The sequence below is a fragment of the Haliotis rubra genome, unplaced genomic scaffold (assembly GCF_003918875.1).
Source record: "Haliotis rubra isolate DU_JTF1 unplaced genomic scaffold, ASM391887v1 Scf233, whole genome shotgun sequence".
Lineage (NCBI taxonomy): Eukaryota > Metazoa > Mollusca > Gastropoda > Lepetellida > Haliotidae > Haliotis > Haliotis rubra.
Window position 1 is genome coordinate 35,812 of NW_025766370.1, and position 21,571 is coordinate 57,382.

The 21,571-nt window shown below is 37.8% G+C and overlaps 1 protein-coding gene across 1 annotated transcript; it reads left to right on the forward strand.

Annotated features, from left to right (window-relative positions):
* Positions 1–762: 762 nt before the first annotated feature.
* Positions 763–20,848, forward strand: LOC124278210 (glycoprotein-N-acetylgalactosamine 3-beta-galactosyltransferase 1-like). The gene is given in 3 exon segments (XM_046713941.1): positions 763–1,009; positions 16,864–17,544; positions 19,555–20,848. Coding segments are annotated over 3 exon segments (1,245 nt in total). The 5' UTR covers positions 763–771; the 3' UTR covers positions 19,881–20,848.
* The last annotated feature ends 723 nt before the right edge of the window (positions 20,849–21,571 follow it).

Sequence of the window (21,571 nt, forward strand, 5' to 3'; positions counted from 1 at the left end):
CCCCGCGTAACTTAAACAAGTAAACAACAACACAATAATAACTTGAAATGTTCTTAAAAATTAATAATTCAATATTTATAAAACAAGAATCTGAGTTATCATGCGGAACAAACGTCTTTTAAATGAAACATCCTTGGTTGTTGCTTTTATATCCATTTTTCACAATTTATATCGGACACAGAGACTATTTCTAGTCTACCCTTCTGATAGATATAACCTGTCTATCTAAACGTTGGTAACAGATTGAGATCTTTATCAGAAAATCAACGCAAATAAGGTATTTTATCATGTGTGTGTGTGTGTGTGTGTGTGTGTGTGTGTTTGTTACAATAATGGTTAAAGCGTCCGTTCGTCTCTTCAGAAACCCGGGTTCGATTTGCCACATGGGTACAATGAATGAAGCCCAATTTTGTTTTCCACCGCCGTGATCATGGTGATATCGCTGAAAAATTGCTAAAGCGGCGTAAAACCATACTCACTCACTTTATAAATGTGCAACTGATATAATTATCTGAATAATCATGCACAACATGTATACTTTTTCATGAATGTTTTTATATTACATGGTTTAATGAAAATATATAGAAAAGGGCGCTTTCTTGCAGAACGGGAAGCAGAGCACCAATAAACTTCTCGTTTGGGACGTGGACCAATGGATCAGCCGGATGCTTATACAATTTTACGTAAGCTTCTCTATTTATAAACCCACAATGAATGGAATCGATACTAAGTCTTGGCACTTCGAGTTAGAGTTATGTCCCTTTGGTAAACATGGCTGTAACGCGCCGAGGTATCGTCACTTTCGTGGTTGGATTACTGTTTGGATTTGCCATAACGTACATGTTTACCATATCAACATCTACCCGGCTGAAGTTTCCCCAAAGACAGAAGGTTTCATACGCTGGAGGTTTCATTCCCGACAGCCCCCACAGTCATGGCGAGATGGACAACGTGAAGGGACCCGAGCAGTCTGTGAACTGGGCAGATGAACATTCTCACAGTCACACCGGTAGGGCTCCGTACTTTCAGTATCAGTAGAATCAGTTCTAGAAGTTAAGACATTGAATCTAATTGGTAACTGATAACAGACAAGGTTGTCATGGCGAATTTTGTAATATTTTCAGGTATTTTCCATTGTCAGAAGAAGTGGGTGTGTATTTTAAAAAAAAAGACGAAAATCTAAGTAGTATGAGAAACAATACCGGATGTATTACAACTACAAGCAAGTATTTGTCATAGTGCTGTTTTGCTAAAACATAAAAATTACGGCTAGAATGCACTTTACCGGGCGCAGCCCTCACTGCTTCCTTTACGATCCTTAGGGTTAGGGTTTAGGGTTAGGCACCCTTTACGATCCTTAGGGTTTAGGGTTAGGCACCCTTTACGATCCTTAGGGTTAGGGTTTAGGGTTAGGCACCCTTTACTATCCTTGGGGTTAGGCACCCTTTACGATCCTTAGGGTTAGGTACCCTTTACGATCCTTAGGGTTAGGGGTAAGGGTTAGGGTTAGGGAACCCCAGCAGCGCTAATTAATCTGAAAAAGTGCGCCCGGTAAAGTGCAGTACTCCCAAAATTACTAGTATTTAAGCCTTTTAGTAACATGTTTGGTGTGATTTTGTAGGATGAAGATTGTTGGGATGTATTCGCGATCTTATCAAACATGAACATTCTGTTTTTTAGAGGTCCTTGATATGTAATAGCCAAATTAAAAGACTACTTTTGATGCTGTGAGTAATATGAAAATATAGTTTTGGACATTACTATTAAATATCTGAAATTGAACATTGTTGTGTAGTCTCACAGTCCCTGAACCACATTATTTCCCCTTTCGCCAAGCCCTTCCTGCAATGCTAAAGCCCTAAATGAAGCAAGTCTAGATGTTCTCAATCACCCATCGCACTGGGTCTTCTTATCAATTTAAAAGGAACTATTTGTTTCGAACAAAATTATTAATATTCAGAGACTAAGCATTATACTAAGGTTGCACTGCACTGAATGGTGGTGCTTGAGTCAACTTGAAGACAAATGTGTCATTGCTGTTGTTTGTCAGAGACTAGGGAGCCACAATTAGTCAACGTCTCCCACTTCTGTCAGTCTTGTGTGTGGCATGTTTTATCTTTACTGATACATAGGTGTACAGAGATTATTGTCAATAGGTTATGTAAGCATCTCTGATTGCTACAACACTGGTTGGCCTCAAATCTACAAAGATGACCATATTTTAATACATGTATATCCACAATTTACCTATGTTAACCAGTTCAACACTGAATTATACTTTTGCTATTGAATTATTTTTATCATTTTTTGAAAATTGTAGTTTGATGACTGCCCTTGTTTGTAGCAGGTGAGTCAGTTTTAATCCATACTTATTTGTAAGATAAGATAATGTGGGGAATACTTGTCTTAATCTTAAGAGTTCAGGAGAACAAAGGTATTCTGCTTTATCTGTCAAGATAAAGTGATGTCTGGGTTATATGCCTATGGATTGAACACTGTTTAACACCTGCTGTGTTTTTCATTCTAGAGGTTTATAACAGATTTGATGCCTGCAAATTGCATTTCAATCAGAACAGGAACATTTGGAATTTGAAACCCCTAAATTAAGTCATTGTTGGATAATCTCCATTCCACACTTACACTTTAGATTATTTATGTTCTGATTGGTTCGCGCAAGAGGTATCAAAGCTCCAGGTATTTTGCAATTTCATATACTGATCTTACTTCGCTTTACTAATTATGCTCAAGGTAAGAACCAAATATTTCAATGGTCACTTATTGTTCTTTTTGGATCTCATTTTGCCTATTGTCAACAAGCTATCTGCCAATATGAATGCTTCATCCCTCATTCATTACGGCTGCGCAATATAACCGGCTTTACCAGTATTTCCCGGTTCAGACATGAAAACAATACGTATTGCGATATGCTGGTTGAAAACCGGTATTTTAACATGCTTTCGGAAAACTTCGTAACACCAGAAATCTTTGGATATTTCCGTTTTTTTTAATTCTTCCTTTCCTTTTTTATTTGTGCCAAATTATAATAATATTACTATTATTAGATTACTTACATTTTTATTTTGTCATGATTAAAAGTTTTTATTAAAGGTTAATCAAGCATAGTGATTTTTTTTGTGTCTTTGCTGTATAAATCAAGCATTGACTCGATTATAAGTAGTTTTTTGTTAAAAAAGAACTTCTTGCAATATATTGCAATACATATCGCAAGTATTGTGGTGAAAAGTATTATTTTGGTACATGAACCAAACGTATGCAGATTTATGCTGATCTTTTAGCAATCTCTCAATTTACCGTTTGAATCTACCAGAAATATTAGGCTCAACCAGTGCCACATTACTAATCATTTCTGGGAAAAGTATTTGTGGAAATGACTAATTTTTGTAATTTTTATGCATATATGGCAAATGGTTTGGAATAGTGATTACTTTGCTTTTCGATTTTTTCAAAACTTCTGCAACACATCTTCTTGTCATCGTATAAATGTAGTTTATTGACTAAGTATCGTGATGTTCAAGATAAGCCTCTCTAAGTATTGCAAAATTGCCCCATGTGCCTTAAAGCACATTGTCACATGGTTTTAATCACTCGATAAAGTGTGGTGTGTTAGTTTGTGGGTGAAGTAAGATCAGTATTTGAAATTGCATTTTGGGCAGCTCTTTGGTTCTATTAATATTTTCTCTCACAGTGATGCTGTCATCACCGGAATAATTGTTAATGTGTATTTGTGTAATCTTTTAATGCAAACCAGTAGGAATGCACCAGGTGACATGTCACTGTTGGAAAGAAACTCTATACAGTGATGGAAATAGTGCTTGATTTGGATGATATGATGCAGTAAATATTGAAATGGCATGAAGTAATTTTCACAATGCACTGGCGGCACACCAAAACTCATACAACTTACAGGTAATACTCGACCTGTGAAGATCTGGGCTAGAATTGATCTTCAGTAACCCATGCTTGTCGTGGTCAGGCTCGTTAACGATGCGTCGGGTGGTCAGGCTCGTTGACTTGGTTGACGCATGTCATCGGTTCCCAATTGCGCAGATCGATGCTCATGTTGTTGATCACTGGATTATCTGGTCCAGACTCGATTATTTACAGACTGCCGCCATATAGCTGGAATATTGCTGAGTGTGGCGTAAAACTAAAGTCTATCACTCCATGCTTGTCGTAAGAGGCAACTAATGGAATTGGATGGTCAAGCTCGCTGACTTGGTTGACACGTCATTGTATCCCAACTGTGTAGATGTTTACTGATATAATAAAGAAATAGAAATGAGTGAGTGAGTTGAGTTTTACGCCGCACTCAGCAATATTCCAGCTATATGGCGGCAGTCTGTAATTAATCGAGTCTGGACCAGACCATCCAGTGATCAACAACATGAGCATCTATCTGCCCAATTGGGAACTCATGACATGTGTCAACCAAGTCAGCCAGCCTGACCAGCCGATCCCGTTAGTCGCCTCGTACGACAAGCATGGGTTACTGAAGGCCAATTTTAACCCAGATCTTCATGGGTCAGAAATAGAAGTAACACAGCCGTTGTGATGATTCAAGTCTGGATCACCAAAACGGATGGGCACACTAATTTTCACAAAGGCAAGACGATATATCCCTATACCAGTTTAATAAGGCGAGAATATATATCATGAAAATGTTGGCCACCAACTTCTGAGATTATTATCATCACAATACAATGGTGGCGATGCAATACGCATCCCGATACTTTACAATATTTAAAAACAGAACAGATATGATAGATAAAATGACTGAAACTTTATTTGTTGTACAGCAGAACTTGTATTACATTCACACAAACTTAAAAGGCTGTTCTAATAACCTTTCAGCATCTATGCCTTAAGACATCAAAGATATTCAGTATACTTTGATCTATTGTGTATAAATTTGAAACTGAAGTTTCTTTTGGGAAGTTATGTTTCTACACCAATGCTTTCACAAATAATTCAGTGTAATTTATGTCAGAATTCAGAATCACGGAAAAAATACTTGTAGACAAATGTTTTACAGTTCACAGAGTTTGTAAAATGTTCACAGTCATACACGTATACGCCAACTCCTTTGTTCATGTAATAAAAATAAGTGCAGATGAGGTTCAATTTGTTTTTAAAATTCAGAATTTCAAAGAGACTCCTTTACTATTCCTAATGCAATACTCCTTACAACTTTCAGCTGTGCACAATTTGAAAGAATAGGCGCTTAAGCACCCTGTCTCTACCACCATGACCAATTGTAATATGGGCTCTCTGGATGGTGTCAAAAGAGTCTTCAATTGGAGACGAAGTGTACAGGATATTCATGTTTCTCCTTCTTACAAATACTGGATACAGAAATAACACCCTGCAGGGCTCAGTTTCGTGCTTTGTTACTTGCACTGGTGCAAATAATTCAATAGCATAATACTACAAAGTGCAGCCTAGTTATTAGTCTAAATTGCACTAGGTGCATGTCAATTTTTGAGAGGGGAAACTTCTGAATTTAACATCTAAATAATTCAATAGCATATTTCTTTCATCACATACAATAGAAGCAATGCAACTGGAATTTTGCTGGTGCAACTAGGTTGTTATCTTACGTTGCACCTGGTGCAAGTAGGTTAACATCTCTTACATTGAACCTTGCCCTTTCTTCAAAGATGTCAGATAAAGTGATATAAAAACATTGTTAATATTAAAGTGATATTTTGATATAAAAACAAGGGTGGGGAAGAAGTACCCTAGCTAGGCCAGAAACCCCCTCTTTTGTTATAAGAGCAAGGGTGGGGAAGAAGTGGCCCAGCTAGGCCAGAACTTCCCCAATTTCATAGAAAACAGAACAAAATATCCTAGTTTAAACAGGGCCAACTTTGGCCTGAGGTGGGGAAACTTTACCTAGCCCAAACTTTCCCCGAGTTTAGAATATCCTAGGACAAAACTTCCCTGGGGAAAGTTTAGACCGGGAAAGAAATGGCCTGCTACATCGATATATCGCAAAACGCTTTTCAAACAATACATATTGCAATTTTTTGGGAGAACCGGTATATTGGGTAAAGAACATATATGAAGTCTTTGTGATTATCTTTATGGTTTCAATTAAAAACTACACAGACTTTCATTCACAACAAATGTTTTTCTCCGTTGTTCAATGACAAAACGGCATACTGTAACGCTATAAATTGTATAGAACAGAAAAAAGAATCCCTGACTATGCAACCTACTTTTGAGATTGCTGTTATCAGAACCATAACATATGTGTTTAGGGACTTAAGAAGGAAAAAAATAGGATTGACATGCACAATTAGTGTCACTCACTGTTAAACACTTAAGTTCCCAATATATCGCAATACATATCGCAATACGGGTACCCTGAATCGTAATATATTGCAATATTGTTTATTATATGAATTTGACTGTTATCTGCCATATTTAAAACCAGTGTGCATTACATATCGCCATGCAGACACACACACACACAAACACAGAGAGAGAGTGAGATATCTCTCACCATGACACGGGTCATGTTGTTGTTTGTGTTTTTCTCTGTGAAAATCACTGAAACTGAGTTTGTGTGTGTGTGTTCCTCTGTGAAAGTCAGAGTGACTGTTGTGTGTGTGTGTGTGAATATTCCATTAAGCAATTTGTGTATACAAGTCTCTCTCTCTCTCTCCCCTCTCTCTCTGAAAGTCAGTGTGGCTGAGTGTGTGCCTCTTTCACTCTCTCTCTCTCTCTGTGAAAGAAAGTCAGTGTGACTGTGTGTGTGCCTCTCTCTCTCTCCGATCTCTGTGTGAAAGTCACTGTGACTGAGTGTGTGCCTCTCTCTCTCTCTTCTCATAACTTCTTTAAGAGGCATTTTAGAAGTTGTAAAGATGAAGGAAACCATGTTCTATGGATAGTCAACTTCTTTATTGCAATGAATGTGACTTTTCGGGTAGATACTAACATCGTTATCAAGCAAATGATCTTCAGCAACCTATTCTTGTCATAAGATCGGGTGGGTCTGGTTTGCTGACTTGGTTGACACATGTCATCATCTAAATATTCAGTATTTTCTTCTTTTCATTAATGCTATCATTTCAAAGCTTTCAGTCATTCGATCATAAAAAAATGACAGTTTTGTACGTTCAAAATAACAAATATTATGGTTATTTCTTTCCATGTTGTTAAACATTGTAAGGTTTGGCTATTCTGAACCGAAACGGACCAAACCAAAGGCCTTGTACTGCAATACAATCCGAAATGTGGTAAGAGCATACCGCTTCACCCCTACTTACAGTGCAACTAGTAGTAATACAATCTTGGCCATTCAAATCCTTTAGATCGGTGTTCTTCTGCCTTTATAAGCTGAATTGGTGCAGTGGGGTAGCCTTAAAGGTAATCCTTGTAAAGGATTCGCTCGTGACACAGAAGACCCAGATTTGATTCCCCACATGGGTATACAATATGTGAAGCCAATTTCAGGTGTCCCCGCCGTGATATTGCGGAATATTGCTAAAAGTCGGCATAAAACCATACTCACTCACTGAGCTGAAAGTCAGTACTCGACATACCAGATCACAGTTACTTCCCTTTATTTCGTGGTCAGCGTGGTCAAGTGAACTGAACTGGATGAACTTTAAACAGCTTCTGTTCTGTTCATAGGCATGACAACATATCAAATAAATCTTTTGTTGGCAGGGTCAGTTTTTTGTATGAAGGTATATTTGAGATATTTTGTGATGAAATCACTTTTTGTAAATATTGTTGATCGATAGATCTTACCAACATGCATTCCATGAGATCGCACTCACCCTATCTACTGATGAAACACAGTCCCTACAATTTCGCCTTATGTTCTACCTATCTTACGAATTCACTCCCTGTTTAAGTGAATTTACCCCCAGTTTACTCCCAGTTTAAGTGAATTCAGCCCCAGTCTACTCCCAGTTTAAGTGAATTCACTCCCAGTTTACTCTCCGTTAAAGTGAATGCACCCCCAGTTTACTCCCAGTTTAAGTGAATTCACTCACAGTTTACCCCCAGTTAAAGTGAATGTACCCCCAGTTTACTCCCAGTTTAAGTGAATGCACCCCCAGTTTGCTCACTGTTTAAGTGAATTCACCCCAAGTTTAAGTGAATTCACCCCCAGTTTAAGTGAATTCACTCCCTGTTTAAGTGAATTCACTTCCACAGGGGTGGAAATAACTTTAAAATTACTTTGTAGTCCCAGAAAAGAACACTTTAATGGGTTATTTCCTCCCATCATTTAAGATTGGCTATGAATTCACTTAAGTTAGGAGTGAATTCACTTCCAATCTAAGTGCTTTCACTCCCTATTTAAGTGAGTTCACTCCTCATTTAAGCCAGCTCCCAGTTTGAGTGAACTATACCACTAGTACAAACTCCCTATGTGAATGAGTTTACTGTTTCATAATACATTTCAACTTTTCAAACTACCCGATGTTTTAATCCCTGAAGACAACATCCCAGTGCATGCATCAAGGATTTTTAGTCTTATCACATGACCCAACTGTTTCGTACAGGGTTGGTTTTGTGGTAAACCTCAATCAATATTGATATCAATAATTACAATTTACATACAGTCAGGTAAATTACGCAGCTTGTCACACTTTGGTTAACACGCCTTCAGCACATGTTCATTGTGAATGCTCCCAGCAACGCTCCCATGTGTAATGGTAACTCATTCAATTGTACACATGTAAATAATAGATAAGTCAAGTCAAAGTCAAAGTGTTTATTGTATTTAAGGCCTCCGGCCCACATACAAGGAGAATACATGATATTCATATATTAATGATCACAATAATACAAGGATGAAGGAATAAAGTTAATCAATGCTTAACAGTTCATTTCTTAAAGATAACGCATGTTTTACATATGAGGCAAGTTGGAGAATAACGTTTTCATTATTTGAGGATAAAATTGACACAAAGGCAGTTTCGGGATATTTTGACTGATATTGCACTGGTATATATTTGGTTCTTAGATCAACATAAAATGGACAGACAAATGTAAAATGGATTTCATTTTCAATGGCTGAATGACGCAAAGGACATAATCTTAAACATTTCTCTATTGACAATCTTCTACCCTTATTTACAAATAGGTCTGAAAGACCAAGTCGATACTGAATAAAATTGCGCCTGAGATTTTTGGATGTTAGCACAGATAAGTATTTTTCTGGTTGTATGAGACTCTTGAAGGATCTATATAGATCATAACGTGAACTTGTTTCTAATGTGAAATGCCATTCTTGATGATACATGTTGATTGATTGTTCTCGAAATTGGTTAAGAAATAGGGCAACATTGCCAACTGTTTGATTTAACCAGACAAACCCAAAACCGTGAGAAAATAAAAGGTTTCTTATATGTGACGCCCATGTTGTTTTACCAATATTATCTAGATTGAGAAGCATATTATAAGCTAATTTTGGAATTAAATTGTTCGTGCATTCTGAGAATCTTAAACCAATACTTTAAGCATCTTATTTTTGAGTTGATAAAAAGAGGGTATCTACCACACTGGCCATATATCATACAATTTGGCGTTGATTTACCAACGGATAAAAATCTTTTACAAGCTAAAAGATGCAATTTTTCAATACAATCATGTTTTTGGAACCCCAAATTTCTGAGGCATATAACATTATGGGTTGAATTTGAGAATCAAACAATTTAAAGTATATACTATGTGTTAAAACGCCTAAGTTCTGGGATACAGTCATGAGGCTGATTAATGCTTTCTTGGCTCGTGATGTCAAATCAGTAACATTTTTCTTGAAATTCATTGTATGGGTAAACAGTACACCCAGATAAGTATAGTGATTAGCAGTAGTAATCAACTTTCCATTTAGGGACCATTTCTCGTATTTTGCAACAGGGCCTCCGCTTCTAAAAATGACAACATTTGTTTTTTCAAAATTAACTGACAGTTTCCAATCATGTGTATAACGTTCTAGGATGTTAAGTTGATTTTGTAGTCCAACAATAGTATCTGATACTGGGATAACATCGTCGGCAAATAGCAAAATCAATATTTCAATCATGTCAGGAAACATTTGTATTCCATGTTTACCGCAATTTGTAATTTCAAAATACAATTCACTTATAAAGAAAGAGAACAAAATTGGACTTAAAATACAGCCTTGTCGAAGTCCAACTGGGCAATCAAAATAGTCGGTGGCATCATCCCCACAGCGTACACGTGATTTTATATTGGAATACATAGATTGTAGAATATTATACATTTTGCCTTTAAAACCAGCCTTTCATAAACATAACCATAGATTATGCCGATCAACAGAATCAAACGCCTTTTTAAAATCAACAAAAGCCACATACAATTTATGTTTACGGCACGTTAAGCATTTTTGAATAATTGAGAATAAGGTGAATATATGGTCACAAGTAGAATAGTTTTTTCTGAAGCCAGCCTGAGCCTCTGGAATTAGATAAGACACTCGTAACCCATGAACATCTGGATTACAAACAATGTGACAAAAATATTATTAATAAACAATTGGATCTATGCATGAAGATTCAGCACCGTGAACTCATGGTGAAGATGCGGGTTAGATTTGGTCTTCAGCAACACATGTTTGTCATAAGAAGTGACTAGCTGGATCAGGTGGTCAGTCACAACTTTGCTTGACTACATGTCATTTATCCCAATTGTGTATATTGACGCTTATTATTTTGATGCTTTTGTTCACAGGATTATCTGGTCCAGACTCGATTATTTACATGCCAGTGTCATATAACCGAAAAATTGTTGACTACGGTAAAATATTTTTACACTACACATGTGTCAGAAAATAAATTTAATTTGTTATGTGGTGAGTAAAATGGTTAGGCTCGGCGGGAATATTTAGGGTCGGTCGGGAAATCGGAACCACAAGCTTTTATTTTTTAGGCCTAATCAACGAACAAACAAAACAAATGTTTTGCAGCAGTTGAAAGTGTGATGGTATACTTGGTACTTCTGTAAAAATGTGTTGAGTGAGTGAGGTTTTAGCAATATTCCAGCAATATCACCGTAGGGACACCAGAAATGGGCTTCAAATATTGTACCCATGGGGGAAATCAAACCCAGGTCTTCAGCATGAAAAATGAAAGCTTTAACCTCTAGGCTACCCCACCGCCCCTGTTATATGTGGGATAATGTACAGTCAGCTCTCATTAAACGGTTCTCATTAATCCGACAATCCGGATAATCCGACCGTATACAAACAATCACACGTAAGCGGGAATTAGCTTGTGCCTTACTGGCTGCTTGACACCCACGTCGGTGAACATCACACTTGTTAATTAGAAACACAAAATAATTAATTAAGACGATTTTATCAAGAAATAACAATAGAATGAGCTGTATAAAATGTTTACAACCGACCTGAGCTTTCATCATAATCATAAATGGTAACAAGGATGTATTGTTATTATTTTTTATTTCTGTGAATATATTTACATACGATGAAGATAACTAGATATACCATTTCTGATATGCATGCAACAGTATATCGATCATGACATTTAGTAAACATTGATATTTTCACACAAATACATTAATCTGACATTTTCGTTAAACATATTTCTCTGCAACCACAAGTGTCGGATTAACGAGAGTTCTAAGATGCTTCGGTAAAAGAACAAAGGCGCCAACAGTACTTTATCAGACGATAATGTGCACTTTTTGCATTACGTCACAATGTATTGGCGTCACTGCACCATTCTTGTCTGCCCCCTCGTAATTGAACGCTTTTACATTACGTCACAATGTAAGTGACGTCACGATGCATGTCAGCAGTCATCGCCTTGTACAGCCTCCTACAGTAAACTACTCCGTTACATCCCGTTTCTTGGTTTGCAGTTGCTTCACTCGGCTAACATCACTGGTGGAAACATTACGTTTATGTTTTCCGACAGATAAAATGTCTCAATTCGACTCACAATTTTTCAGCGACACAGTAACGTTCGCAATGTTTACATTCCCACAATGCAATTGTGGAATGTCGCTTGACTAGTCAGCTTCATCTGGATGTACTGATCTAAACTTACGTTGGTAGCAGAAATGCGATGTTCATATTGCCCCATATGGTTTATGTTAATCACATATGTAATTAAAATAATTTAGAGAAGATATTTAATCCGAACATAAACCGTCATCAAACTGTTTATAATTTGTTTTTTCTGGTAACGTTCGTCTTAACATAGGGGGGCTGACACATCAATAGAACAGCGCATCAGTTAGCCCTGTGCGAGGATTCTTAATTTAGGTCACCGACACCGTCGTCTGTTTTCTGCCATAGATTAATCGTAATTATCCTTAGAAAGCATTAAATTTGGCATCTTAGAAAAGAAATACAGTTCGCTCTACCACCATGTATAGTGTACTAAGTGTAATAAAGCACACATCGTGACATGCTTTATTACACTATACATGGAGGTAGACCGAACTGTATTTCTTAATTGACTGTATATCACTGTGGCAGAGAATGGGTTGAGCTATCCAGGAAATGTAATGTATGCATCAGACCATGCAAAGGAATAAAAGACTGCAACATTAGTGATCCTTGGATCAATACTCAACAGACCAAATGTTTTTTGTATCTTTTGTGACATGGTTGACTGACTGATATGAGTTTGGTTTTAAAGAATTTCCAAACATCAACAGACCAGAAATGGGCTTCAAACATTGTACCCATGTGGGATTCCATTTAACCATTAGGCTACCCCACCTATCTTCTTATGACATGGTTGAAGGTATTTTGATAAGTGAAATGTGTTCACTGACTTGTTGAGTTCAAACAAGTCATTTTCTTCATGCGTCAGATATTTATTTGTGTGGCCAGATCTGTATGACCATATATAAGCCAAATTTTTTGGGTTGACTTATTTACAGGTTACACTTTCATGAAACTTATTATATAGGTATTACTCCTGTTATGATACAATCACATATTGATTCCCCACATGGGCACATTGTGTGAAGCCCATTTCTGATGTCCCTCGCCCTGATGTTGCTGGAATGTTGCTAAAAGCAGCGTAAAACTATACTCATTCACTTTAAATAATATATCATTTAATGTTTCAATGATTAAATAATATATCATTTAATGTTTCATGCAATTACATGACATGTTTGTTATTTTGATTAATAGATATTAATCATAAAATATTCATGAATGGATATTCGTATTCATTACTGTATATTTGAAAAACATTGTATTCGCCTCATATTATATTCATTGTTACCCAAGTAGTTATCTAAGAAACTGCCAAGTCAAAAAGAAGCAGCATCGCATTGAATGATTCATTGGCAGTATTGGGGCGGTGGGGTAGCCTAGTGGTTAAAGCGCTTGCTGGGGAGGGTTCGATTCCTCTCCCTAGTGGTTAAAGCTGCTAGCCTAGTGGTTAAAGCGTTTGCTCGTCACACAATCACCGCAGGCCCGGTTCGATTCCCCACATGGGTATAATGTGTGGGTAGCCTAGTGGTTATTTCTGGTGTCCCCACAGGTCCGGGTTCGATGTTGCATTGGCAGTATTGCTAAAAGCTAGCCTAGTGGTTAAAGCGTTTGCTCTCGCCACATCGCAACCCTACTTCGATTCACTTACACATGGGTACAATGGCAGAAGCCCATTTCTGGTGTCCCCATCATATGTTTCTGGAATATTGCCATGTCTGAAATACTCGTATCACTCACTCAGGCAGTATACATTATGATCTAACATAGCCATGTCTGAAATTAACAACATGAGTGAGCCTATCTGGGTGAACAAATGAGTGGGTGAGTGAGTGAGAGATATTATAGTCACATCAGCAATATTTCAGTCATATCGTGACTAAAACAAGTCATACATTGATAATAAATAAAGTTATATTAAAGATACTGTCAACAAAGGACAGTTAAACATGCAAAGACCCAAATTACAGAAACAGGTTCAAACTTGCTGAATAAAGCAGCCACAGTCATAAATACAATCGCTTTAACCCTTATTTAGTTAATATGTGTAAATACTAAAAGATATCAGGTTGTGTCATTGTGCCTTACTGACTTGACAATAATATTGTGATGTTGGTATTTTATATGTTTGCAGTTTAACAACATAATCACCTGTGCACCCTAGCTGCCTGCTAAGTTGGGACAGGAAATTTGAACTAGTGTGTGTCCAGAGAACAGTTATGCACAATGTTGATAGTAATTTTATCTCTCAGCCCTGTAGGAAACAGTTGGGTCATGTTCAAACTACAGATAAACACTTAGAGGAAAACCAGATCAGTCATGTTAGGATTCGCATATACATGTACTGGTGTTGTAAGTCTGCAGATGCGAATGTTGAAATGGACACAGGGAAGATCATTTTCCTTTGAAAAAAATCTTTCAAAACAAGTTCATAATTTTTTTTATAGAATGTGAGGTAATTTTTTTTAAGGTTTAAAATAATGTGTAGATTCTGTGCCTTAAAAGACACCTTATTTTCCATGTACTTGACAACGCAGTAATTATCTTATAATCCAAAGTAATTTCATCAAGTATTTTATAGAAAGTAAAGTAAGTGTTTTTAAGCTTCTAAATTATATGTAAATTCTGTGCAATGAAAGGTCCATTATTTTTCCAGTTACTTGATAACACAGTAATTATCTCATAATTTGTGGTAAATATCAAGTAAGATAGAATAATTGGCCTGTTTAAGGCATTCATGATTGACAACCAGTTTGGTAATTATTAAAGTGACTCACTATAGGAATACCAGTACAATAAACCAATGCAGTCAACGTCCCATGAGTTACTTGATAACACAGCAATTATCTTATAATTTGTGGTACATATAAAGGAAGATAGAGTAATTGGCCTATTTGAGGCATTCGTGATTGACAACCAGTTTGGGAATTATTAAAGTGACTCACTTTAGGAATACCAGTACAATAAACCAATGCAGTCAACGTCCCATGAGTTACTTGATAACACAGCAATTATCTTATAATTTGTGGTACATGTAAAGGAAGATAGAGTAATTGGCCTATTTGATGCATTCGTGATTGACAACCAGTTTGGTAATTATTAAAGTGACTCACTATAGGAATACCAGTACAATAAACCAATGCAGTCAACGTCCCATGAGTTACTTGATAACACAGCAATTATCTTATAATTTGTGGTACATGTAAAGGAAGATAGAGTAATTGGCCTATTTGAGGCATTCGTGATTGACAACCAGTTTGGTAATTATTAAAGTGACTCACTATAGGAATACCAGTACAATAAACCAATGCAGTCAACGTCCCATGGATTTAACCAGTGAGATATTCACTGTGTTCAGATACATCCTAACAGTAGTGCTTGTCTTAGACATTGGCTGTTAGTTTGTGGAGAGTGAGTTTCAGATCATAGTGTAGACAGTAATTAATTAATTAATTGGTCTGGTGATTTCTTTATGTGGATGTGGGATGGTGAGACTGGTCTTAGATTGGTATCAAATTTTGTTCCAGGGTAGAAATACTTCATTCTGCTTTGAGGTTTTGTTATTTTGGGACTTTTTAAAAACTGTTTTGTTTTGTAATGAGTTTACAGGGTGTGATTTTGCAGTTTACAACCTGCACCAGTGCATGTTCAAAATGGCTGGTGCCCGTTGCCTTTAGTAACAGGTTGACCCAAGGCAGGTAACAATAAATTGTCCAACATCTTATAGCTGTCATAGTGTGTTTTAATAGGGAAGTAAGTGGCTGAAAGTAACAAGACTTGTTACAAGCATAAACATTTGTGTACTCATTAATCAGTAATGTAGCAGTTATCATATAACTGAGATTTATAAATATAGGTAATTTAAAACTGAACCAGAATCATTCATCATTCATCATCATGGGGTCAGGTTCTGTTGAATGTATCTGATACTGAATACTTGTTATAAAAATTGTTAACAAAAGTATTCATGTTTTGTTTTTGAACCAGTGACATATTTTGTGGTGCAACCAAAAGTTTTATGGTGCAGCCAAACCTAGAAGCCAGGTTGCACTTGGTGTAGGTACTGAAGAAAAATATGAAATCGCACCCTGGTTTAGTAGTTCACTAGAAACTGCCAGACTCACCATGCTCACCTCTTTAACTGCTGTCTAATTTATAATATCTTTACATAGATGAAATTATGTTTTCTCCCAAGTGACTATGTTGTATAATCAGATTGTATCATCCTTCATTATGTATAGATCACAGGGGTTCAAAAATCCCATCGCCCGACGCCCAGGACAAGTCAGTTTTCATTTCGGGGTGATCAGATAATGGTATTTTACTTGTCCATGGGCTACCAGATAATTTCTGCAGTACTCACGGTTTCAAACTGCAAATAAACTTGGATTTCATTTCATATCTGCTCAAAATGTAGCTATTACAATTTGACATGATACCAGACCGAAATGAAGTAATTTTCGCAATGATAATAAACTAGAGTTATCTTTCTTTGCTATTTATCACTCATCGATAAGTAGTCCAGTAAACATTAACATCAAATACCATGTTGATTATTCTTTCATAATTACATCATCAAAATTATGTCATAAAAATCAGGGCAAGTGGAAAATTAGTCCGGACAAGTTACTTTCTTAAGTCACTTTCTTGCCCTGTGGCAAGTGACTTTAAAAAAAATAATATTAAGAAAGTTACACCTTTGTAGTATAATGAAAAAGGCAGAATCTTGCTTGTATCAGAGGGTTGAGATACATTAGGCCATATTTTCAAAAGCCCGAGGACACATGTGTTTTAAATAACAAATTGTCTTTTATATCCAGGGTAGCCCAGAGTATATATGGTTCACTGTTTCCCAAGCAATAAATAATGTCCCTGTATTTCAGAGCAGTCCAGTGCCATCGCCCATGAACTGGCAGTGAAGATTCGCGTGCTGTGCTGGGTCATGACGAACCCATCCAACATCCAAACCAAGGCCATGCATGTGAAGGCTACTTGGGGCAAACGCTGTAACGTGTTGCTCTTCATGAGTTCAGAAGTAGACGCCACCCTGCCTGCCATCAAACTTCCTGTCTCTGAAGGTCGCGATAACCTCTGGGCCAAGACAAAGGAAGCATTTAAATATGTCTACACTAACCATTTTAACGATGCTGACTGGTTTCTGAAAGCTGATGATGATACGTATGTTATTCTGGAAAATTTGCGACATTTTTTAAGCGATAAAGATACACAGAAGCCGCTGTACTATGGCAGAAGGTTTAAGCCGTATGTTAGCCAAGGATATATGAGTGGCGGGGCTGGATATGTCCTAAGTAAGGATGCCTTGACACGATTCGTCGAAAAAGCTGTGAATGATCCAGGGAAATGCCGGAACGACAACGGTGGGGCCGAAGATCTAGAGATGGGGCGGTGTTTGGAGAAAGTTGGGGTGGTGGCTGCGGACACTCGAGACGAGCTTGGGCGTGAAAGGTTCCATCCGTTTGTTCCGGAGCATCACCTAATTCCGGGGATATTGCCGGCTGATATGTGGTACTGGAGTTACAGCTATTACCCGGCAAAACAGGTAGGTTGTTTTACTCTCACATCATGTGTCACATCTGGTCACATCATGTGTCACATATGGTCACATCATGTGTCACATCCTCACATCATGCATCACATCTGGTCACATCATGTGTCGGGCGGTGGGGTAGAGTGGTCAACATCACATCCCCGTTCACTTCATGTGTGAAGCATTTCTGGTCCCCGGCACATATGTTGCTGGAATATTGCAAAAGCGTCAAACCAAACTCAGTCAGTCAGTCACATCATGTATCACATAGATTAGCATCACATCCTGTCACATCATGCATCACATCTGGTCACATGTGTCACATAGATTAGCATCACATCCTGTCACTTCATGCATCACATCTGGTCACATCATGTGTCACATAGATTAACATCATATCCTGTCACTTCATGCATCACATCCTCATATCATGCATCATAGACCTGTGAAGATCCTGGTTAGAATGAGCCTTCAATAACCCATGCTTGTCGTACAGGCTTACAAACGGCGGGTGGTCAGGCTCGCTAGCTTGGTTGACACATGTCATCGGTTACCAATTGCGCAGATCGATGCTCATGCTGTTGATCACTGGATTGTCTGATCCAGATTCAATTATTTACAGACTGCCACCATATAGCTGGAATATTGCTGAGTGCGGCGTAAAACTAAACTCACTCACTCATGCATCACATACTCTCACATCATGGGGTGGTGGCCTAGTGGGTAAGGTGTTCACTCGTCATGCCCAAGGCCTGGGTTCGATTCCACACATGTGTGAAGCCCTTATGTGTGAAGCCCATGTCCCTCACTGTGATATTGCTGGAATATTGCTAAAAGCAGCATAAAACTAAACTCACTCACTCACATCATGGATGACATTATGTCACATCCTCTTGTGTCATGCATTAGATCTTGCCACAACTTGCATCACACCACATCACATCCTACATCACATCTTGCATCCTACTACATCATATCCTCTCACATAATGCTTTGATACATATCTTGATATTTGAATAATGACTTCATACTCTATTTGTGTCCATTTTGCCTGAAATTGCCCATGGTTCATGTGGCAGACGAGACCTGCATCAGTTCCGGCTTCAGAACGCTGACACATTACCCATGTGAAGATCCGGGTTAGAATTGATCTTCAGCAATCCATGCTTGTTGTAAGAGGCGGGGATCAGGTGTCAGGCTGACTTGGTTGACACATGTCATCGTATCCCAATTGCTCATGCTGTTGTAAGAGGCGGGGATCAGGTGGTCAGGCTGACTTGGTTGACACATGTTATCGTATCCCATTGGCTCATGCTGTTGTAAGAGGCGGGGATCAGGTGGTCAGGCTGACTTGGTTGACACATGTTATCGTATCCCAATGGCTCATGCTGTTGTAAGAGGCGGGGATCAGGTGGTCAGGCTGACTTGGTTGACACATGTTATCATATCCCAATGTCTCATGCTGTTGATCACTGAATTGCCTGGTCCAAACCCTGACATTATGTAGCTAGAATATTGCTGAGTGTGGTGTTAAACAACAAACAAACAAACACGCATAACAATCTGTTGACAGCCAAGATATAACTGGAATGATGTTCAAAGATAGCGGCATATTATACTAAAGTCACTCACTAAAATACCCTAGTAAGCCTTTTCACTCGCTCCTAGTGTCCCAGCCGTGGTATTGCTAGAATATTGATAAAAGCTGCATACAACACAACTCACTTCCTCACTCAAAGTATCAACCATTGCTATATATGGACCAAGTCCCACTCACTCACCCAGCCACTCACTCACTCACTCACTCACTCACTCACTTACTCACTCAGCCACTCACTCACTCACCCATTGCTGGTGTCCCTGCCGTGATGTTACTGGAATATTGCTAAAAGCTGCATAGAACCCAACTCACTCACTCACTCACAGCATAATCCCACACTCACTCCCACTCACTCACTCACTCACTCACTCCACTCACTCACTCACTCACTCACTCACCAAGATTTTCCTGGAATATTGCTAAAAGTGGGATAAAACTGCAGCTCACTCACACTCATCACCTTCCACTGCTGCGCCCCCAACATGATGTACATCATGGAATACATGATCTACCACCTCAAACCGTTCGGCATCAGTGTTGTGGAGCAGTGCCCCGAAAAGGAGGAGCAAGTGACGAAGGTGGATGCGGAACCTCCATTACAACAAGCCAAACAACCTGCCCAGCCTGGACAACAGGAACACAAGGATGTTAAAGTAGCCGAAAATATTGAAAGTAAATCCATAAGTCATATGGATAAAAATGTTATAGTAGACTCAAAAAATACAGTTCACCAAAAACTGGGTACATCATAGTCTTTCTGTCAGTTGTCAATTTTGTATTTTGTTTTAAGAGGCTGGTCTCATTCATTATCTTAATATTATATTTGAAAATTGAAATATTCATTTTCAGGGACGAAAATGTATTTGGTTGTAGCCCTGATAATGGATATGGATTCAATCATTTGGGGAATGGGGTAGGGGTGGGGGTATACATGTTTTCGTTTCATATAAACATTATTGTCAGAATTTATTGCGGGAATTTTCTTAGAATTTTTTTTGTGATAATGTTGCTTTTAGTCATATTGATATTGCATTGAGTAGGTTTTGAGTAGGATGTTACCCATTAAGCGTAGTCTCTCTCATTATATCATGATGATCATGTTGATGCTACTTGCACAGTCAGAATAATCTTCATCATGAGATTGTATATGAATGTTGTGACGTTAATACTGGTATTTTACTTTAGGACAGACCAAGTTTATTTCTTGTTTTACAGATTTTTGTCCTCAGAAACCTAAAGGCAGGAGGGGGAAAAAATAAAAATATTAATCACCACTCAAAGTAATATTCCTTTTAAATATTAAAAGTATTATATTTTGGGCAATTTATATAGTGTGGGGTCAAAAAACAATCAAAAAAAGTTTTTGGGGTAAGTTTACATTTTTGGCCAATAAAAACATGAGGATTTTATTTTTTGAGCTGGAAAAATTATTATTTTATTTTTTTCTTATTCTTGAAAAAATTCAACCAGCAGATCCGTAAAACAAGAAAAAAATTGGTCTGGCCTTAACTATTATTATTTTCATGATATTATTATTTTAGTTCTTGAATGAAAATGCAGTCAAATACCGATGTGTCAATACTGAACTGAGGAAGAAAAGAACTTCAAGTTAACAGAGGTTCAACGCAACCAAACACAGGGACCAAACTTATACTTTGAGACTGACTGACTGACTGAGTTTGGTTTTACGCGCTTAGCAATATTCCAGCAACATCACGGCGTGGGGACACCAGAAAAGGGCTTCACGATTGTGGGTCTTCGGCGCGACGAGCCAACGCTTTTAACCATTAGACCCCACGCGCCTTATATGTTGAGACGACTGTAAGGCTGACACAGAAGTGTTTGACTGCAACATGAAATATAAAATAATCAAAACAGCATCACATATTGTTGAATATTCATATATTATAATGTAGATACCAAAGCAGCTTTATGTGTGGTTATGTACGCCAATATATGTGCCAAGTTTTGGTGGTCAGTTTTAATTTAACAGTTGGTGGTCACTCTAATCAGTTTTCAACAACAGATAACTGACATGAACTTCGCCTGTAGTTTAATGGAAATTCAGGGTCTTGGGTAGCCTAGTGGTTAAAGTGTTCGCTCATTATGCTGAAGACTCGGGTTCGATTCTCTTCATGGGTACAATTGTGAAGCCCATTTCTGGTGTCCCTCGCCATGATATTGATATTGCTGAATTATTGCTAAAAGTGGCATAAAACTAAACTCACTTACTCACTCTGGAAACTCATATTCATGTTTGTGGAAAGAATCATTGAAGTCAAATGATTTTCTTTCAACAAATATGAAAATTCCCTTTACTCATTTTTGTGCATTAGGCACCAGCTAACAACATGATGAATTTGGCCCATATGCTGGTTAGCTACTTAATTTTAGGGGAGAAAATATTTGTAAAAAATATGGAAAAGTTGAAAATCTGAACTGT